Source organism: Neophocaena asiaeorientalis, unplaced genomic scaffold (assembly GCF_003031525.2).
Source record: "Neophocaena asiaeorientalis asiaeorientalis breed wild unplaced genomic scaffold, Neophocaena_asiaeorientalis_V1.1 scaffold547, whole genome shotgun sequence".
In the NCBI taxonomy this organism is placed as follows: Eukaryota; Metazoa; Chordata; class Mammalia; order Artiodactyla; family Phocoenidae; genus Neophocaena; species Neophocaena asiaeorientalis.
Genome location: NW_020185330.1, coordinates 3155273 through 3161925, shown reverse-complemented (window position 1 = coordinate 3161925; position 6653 = coordinate 3155273). Strand labels below are relative to the sequence as shown.

Here is a 6653-nt window from a genome sequence, read left to right as displayed (position 1 = left end):
TATGTGCTATGCCCAGGTTTAAGCACTTCACATGTATTAACTGGTATAAAACTCAACAGCCTATAGTTAGGTTCTATTATCACTATTTTTCTAGATGAGGAAACTGATCAGAGTGAGTGAGGTTAAATAATTTGTCCAAGGGACAAGTGGCAGAGCTGGGAAAAAACCCCAGATATATGACTTTGGGGGTCTATCATCTTCACCTACCTTTTTTGTGTGTGTGTGTGCGCGGTACGCAGGACTCTCACTGTTGCGGCCTCTCCCGTTGCGAAGCACAGGCTCCAGATGCGCAGGCTCAGCGGTCACGGCTCACGGGCCCAGCCGCTCTGCGGCACGTGAGATCTTCCCGAACCGGGGCACGAACCCGTGTCCCCTGCATTGGCAGGCGGACTCTCAACCGCTGCGCCACCAGGGAAGCCCTTCACCTACCTTTTGAAGGTTGTTTTCTGAAAGTGAGACAGCAGTGGTGGGGTACAAAACTTGACAAGAGTGGAAGAGAAATAGCTATTGGGAGTTCGGTAGGGGGTCCATTAGGAAAACAATAAAAGGATCGTTGAGCAGCAGTGAAGACCTGGAAGCAACTAAGCAGAGAGGCTTCATGGTGGACTCCATAAATTGGTTAGACCACTTGACCTTCTGTGGTAACAGCAGGAAAGAAACATAGTTGAGGTAAGCCAAGCGTGTGGGTTGCTGGGGCAGGTAGAGTGGAGAGGCCAAGAAAGCAAGGCAACATGGTAACACATTTGAAACAGTTGAGCCAGCAACCCAGGAGCAAGTTCATGAATTATTAGAATAGACTCAGGGACCCAGGAACTAGAGGTCATGATGACGAGAGAGAAACGATTCAGGAGAAATATAATATAGGGAGATATGAAAAGAGAGGGGAATTCAGTGTTCAAAATCTAGGTAATGGAGTTAGGGAATTATCCAGTGGAATAAGGGCCATCTGAGGCAGGAATGAGTAAAAGAGGCTGAAATCACCTCCACCGACCCTTCCTAAACCCCAGATTACCTATATTGATGCTACAAATTCCCACAAGCCAAGACAAAATTTCATTCCACAATTAATGAGGCTTAAAAAATACAATAGTCCCAGTGGGAGATAATTCACGATTATCTGTGATGTGATGAGACGATTTGTGTTGTGTCCTTAAGCAACAGTTTTTAAGTTCCTCCCCTAGAGCTGGTTTCGACATTAAGAACCCTCATAGGTACCAAGTTGGGAAGAAAGGGTCACTGAAGGAGGAGGTGGCTACTCACCTATCAGGTCTGCTTAATGTATCCCTGGTTGAGATTTTTGGAAAGTACCAACTACTCTACATAAAGCAAATGTTTTATCTAATGATCCATAAAATAAATAAAATGCTTTTGTAGATGTTCTCACAAGATGTCCCTTATTCACTGCTATTGGCAAATTCTGCCATAAGCCTCTAAGAGACACTGTACTTGTTTTTACTTGATTACTTACCAAATTCCTCATATTTATTACTACTGAGGTCAGGAAAAACAATTCCTTTAGTTGCAGCAAGGGGAGCTGAGGGCAAATCATCTTTAAGAGTTATGAAAAATAATGGGTGAATGGATAAATGAAATGTGGTATATACATATAATGGAATATTATTCAGTCTTAAAAAGGCAGGAAATTCTGATACATGCTGCAACATAGAGGAACCTTGAAAACATTGTACTCAATGAAATAAGCCAGACACAAAAGGACAAATATTGTATGATTCCATGTATATGAAGTACCTAGAATAGTCAAATTCATAGAGACAGAAAGTAGAATGGTGGTTGCCCAGGAGCTGAAGGGAGGGGTAATGGGGAGTTACTGTTTGATGGGTATAGAGTTTCAGTCTGGGATGATGGAAAAATTCTGAAGACGGATACTGGTAGTGGTCACATAACAATGTGAAAGTACTTAATGCCACCAAATTGTATACTTAAGAATGGTTAAAATGATAAATTTTATGTTATGTATATTTTACTACAATAAAAAAAAAGTTATGAAAAACAGAATAAGATTGCAGGTGGAAGCTATCTCAGATGAGAAAGCAACTATGTATCTAGGACAGTTTAGGTACACATAGATCTGTAAAGGGAAGCAGGATGGATAGGATGGGCAAAATGATCCCTGAGTATTCCCCCAACTGAACTACAAAGTGAATTTCCCAGATGAACTGCTATACAGCTAGCCAACTGCAGCAGGGACTGTAGCATTTGACCACCCTGCTTCCAGGGATAGAATTAGAACAGGGCCTTAGGAATTACTAAGATAGGGATGTGCTTCTAATAAGCCATCAATGCTTCTGTTAGGGACAAATACTTGGAGGTCAGGAGCCTTGTCTGATTCTTTGTAGCCCAGACTCCCAAAAGGTATCTGGCCCCTAGAAGGTATTTAGTACATAGCTATTGAACATAGATGAAATTTGATTTGGTTTATAAAATGGAGAATAGGTAATGTCTTTTTGAGAGTGTTATATTTGATGGGAATGAAATAATAGTACATAAACACACTGATACAAAGATAAAGCATTATTCTTAATACAAACAGGACAAATGAGGCTTGGAAATCTCCCTGCATGTCACAGTTTATTTGCCATGATCTAATTTCTTGGTGAGTTAGAGGTAATTTCCACTGAAGAAACAGGAAGCTCTGATTTACTTTTTTCTTCTTACTCATCTTGGGAAAAGTGGGGAATGGGGCTTTTTTGACTATCAGGTTACTCAACTCTTAAGAGGATGTAACAAAGGATGAACAAAGTGATTTACTATTCAGAAGGACATGGGGTTTACTTAGAATAAAAAACACCCTAGAAAAAAAGAGTCACTTGTTTCTTTTAGTGATTTTTCTGGCTCTAAACCCCTTCAGTTTTGATGGGTTCGTGTGCAGGAGGAACTCTAAGGTAAGGCATTGAGAGCCTTGCAGATCTTCCCTGGTAGGTCACATCCAGCTACTCTAATCATATTGGACAATACATTTAATTATCCAATAAATTTTATTATCCATGTTTTATATATCTGCTTCCTATAAATGAGTATCATTTAAGTCTATGATACACTGAGAACAGTCAAGAATTGTTTCTTGCATTTATGATTTAAGAAGCTATATTTAAAAATTAAGACTTGTGTTTATGTGACTATAATTATAAGGAAAATTAGAAACCGAACAGCTGGATATTTATAAAAACAGATATTTCAGGAAAGGATTTAAAGTTAGAAGCCCTTTCCAACTCTTTTGTAAACCAGAGAACATACAATTATTTTAAGAAGGATTTCATTTTTACCCAACTGCATTCTAGATTTCATCAAAGGAAAAACATTCAGAAATCTTAAGACTTTTACTTCCTTGAATTTTAGATGGATTGCTTTTCAGAATTTTTCTAATCAACATTACGTGAAATCCTCTAGCTGATAAAAGGCCAAATGTTTACATTCTTCTCAAGAGGTTGAATGAATTTTTATGCATTGACCCAGAATGGGATTCCAGTATTTGCCATACTGAACAGCAAGGAATAATTAATTTTCACCATCCATGTACCGTACAAATATGAAGTTAAAATAGAATTTTCACTGACGGTTAACACTGTAGATTCCATGTTATGATTAGTTCCAAGAACACAAGAACACTGCATCTTCAGTGGGAGGTGTACTTCTCAGTTGTAACAACATCCTCAGAGACTTTTCAGTTTGTCTTTACCTTGCTCTTTTTGACTGCAAAGTGCAAAAGATTCTCGAACGAACTGCCTGCACATTGGGCACTGCTGAAAATACTTAACGCAGCCATCACACAAGCACGTGTGTCTACATGGCAAGAGCACCCAGTTCACGGTCCCATTCTGGCAAACCACGCAGTCCTTGCTATTCTCTTCTGGAGGCTCCATCTCACTTTCAGATAGTCCAGCCTTTTCCAGCAAACTTCGGTCTGTGTTTTTTTCCTCTGGAGAGGAACTGCTGGAGGGAGTGGAATTATTATTTGCCGACATGAAAAGTTGCTGAAAATCAAAGAAACACATGTAAAGATATTACAAATGACAATTACGCTTCAAATCCGGGGGTCATAAGACATGCTAAAAATTTATGAGCTAGCAAATCCAATAACAAATAATAGCTAACTTCTATGATAACTAACTGAAAAATATTATCTCTTTATAGATAGTCATTCTTTGAAACTCTGCAAACAAAAAAGACAGAGGATAAAGACTAGAGGGTACAACTTACCTTAAGATCATGAAATTGACCTTGAGCCAGGAGTAAATATTGATACAATATTCTACAGGAGAGTTTATAAGTCTCATCAGGAATATGAATTACTGACACCATGGAAATCTAAGATAAAAATTGAACACCAGTCAGTACATACCTCCTTATATTATTTAACAGATATGTGAAAAATACTTCTCAAATAAAAATAAGAGGTTGATAAATTAGAAAACTTACAGTAAGTTCCTTAAATCACAGTCACAAAAGAGGACCCAGTTACATATTTTTGCCAGAATTATTTTATTTATACTCAAATTTACAAATTCAATGTTATTTCAGCAAAAATAGCAATTAGTTTTTATACAGCTGTATAAGTTGACTAAAATTTTCATATGGAAAAATAAAACATAACAGCTAGGAAAGGGGCTTCCCTGGTGGCACAGTGGTTAAGAATCCTCCTGCTAATGCGGGACACGGGTTCGAGCCCTGGTCCAGGAAGATCCCACATGCCACAGAGCAGCTAAGCCCGTGCACCACAACTACTGAGCCCGCGAGTCACAACTACTGAGCCTGCGCTCTAGAGCCCATGAGCCACAACCACTGAGCCCGCACACCACAACTACTGCAGCCCACGCGCCTAGAGACTGTGCTCCGCAACAAGAGAAGCCACCGCGATGAAAAGCCCGCGCACCGCAATGAAGAGTAGCCCCTGCTCGTTTCAATGAGAGAAAGCCCATGTGGAGCAACAAAGACCCAATGCAGCCAAAAATGAATAAATAAATTAAAAAAAAAAGAATAGCTAGGGAAATATTGAAAAGAAAGCTATGAGAGGGACTAAGCTCAGTCAGATATTAAAGCACACTACAAAGCCTCTAAAATTAAAACAGTGTGGTACTGGCACATGAATAGACAGATGGATGGAACAGAATAAACAGTCCAGAAACAGACATAACTATATATACAAATATGACAAAGGTAGCATCTCAAATCATTAAACAAAGAGAGCCTTCTTAATAAAAAGTATTGGGGCAACTGGATAGCTGTTTGGAAAAATATAAAATTAGATGCATTCCTCATTCCATACATAAGAATAAACTCCAAAAGCATAAGAAATCTAATTGTGAAAAATAAAACTATACAAGTACTAGGAAAAACATGTGAATTTCTTTTTAGTTTCGGTGTAGAAAAAGACCTTCCAACTATGACCCAAACCCAGAGGCAGATAAATCTGACAAACCTAACTACATAAAAATATAAAATTTGCATGACAAAAAGCACTATAAGCAAAGTCAAAAGACATATGACAAGCTGAAATATATATTCACAACGTATATCACAGACTCGGGGTTAATATCTCTAATTTATAAAGAACTTTTAAAAATTGAAGAAAAAGTGAATAAAAATCCTATAGAGAAATGGGCAAAAGACATGAACAGATAATATACAAAAAGATAAAAACATGGTCCTTAGCCATATTAAAAGATGTTCATTTCACTCACAATATGATAAATGAAAATTAAAACTTGACTGAGATATAATTCCTTTCTCATCAGGTTAACGAAAATTGAAAAGCTTGTCAGTACACTCTATGGAGAAGTCATCACTCACATATACTGCTGGTGGAAATATGTTAAAAAAAAAATACAACTCCAAAGGTACAATTCCAATGGAGGGGAATTTGGCAGTATGTAACAGAAAGAAATGTATTTATTTACTTAGCCTTCAACTACATAACCTCAACAATGTTAAAATATGGACACACAGGTTATTCAGTGCAAGATTATCTGTTATTGCAGAACACTGGAAACTACCTGAATGTCCAACCACAGGAGATTGGCTGAATAACTGTCATACATGGATATCCTACATACAATAAAGTGCTAGGCAGCTGTAAGTGAAAAAAGCAAGAACATGTATAGTATATATAGGGTGCTACCTTTTGTGTAAGAAAGAAGGAAAAATAAGAAGAAACAGAAAGATATCTGTATTTTCTTATCATTACAATAAGAAACATAGGAAGGATAAACCAGAAAACAATGAACTTGATTATCTGTACAAGAATTGGGGTGTATGAGAATGGGGGTAAGGGATAAAAGCAACATCTGAGTATACCACTTTATATATTTTTTTGACTTTTGAGAGAACTAATCTGAGTAATTTATGGACACAGCTTTTGACTATAAATCCTCAGCTTGGGGCAGGAAATAAGGAAAGGGCAGTTTGAGGACCAAAATAATCATATTCAGTAATGAATTATAAACCACTGGGGGAAAAAGGAATTCATGAGGCCATGAGGATAACAAATAGATAAACAAAGAGGTAAATCGGAGGACTCTTGCTTGTAATAGAATGCTGAGGGCTGACTGGAGGGCTGGAGTTGGAAAATAATCTTTTTTTTTTTTTTTTTTTTTTTTGTGGTCCCCGGGCCCCTCCCTTTTGTGGCCCCTCCCGTT

General features: G+C 37.9%; 1 protein-coding gene across 1 annotated transcript in view; it reads right to left on the bottom strand.

Annotated features, from left to right (window-relative positions):
• Positions 1-2460: 2460 nt before the first annotated feature.
• CGRRF1 (cell growth regulator with ring finger domain 1) overlaps positions 2461-6653 on the bottom strand; it is a 29751-nt gene continuing 25558 nt past the window's right edge. The window contains exons 5-6 of the mRNA XM_024734798.1: positions 4219-4326; positions 2461-3992 (exon numbers count right to left, since the gene is read on the bottom strand). Coding sequence (XP_024590566.1) covers positions 3672-3992; positions 4219-4326 — 429 coding nt within the window. The 3' untranslated portion in view covers positions 2461-3671. The remainder of the gene's footprint in view (positions 3993-4218; positions 4327-6653) is intronic.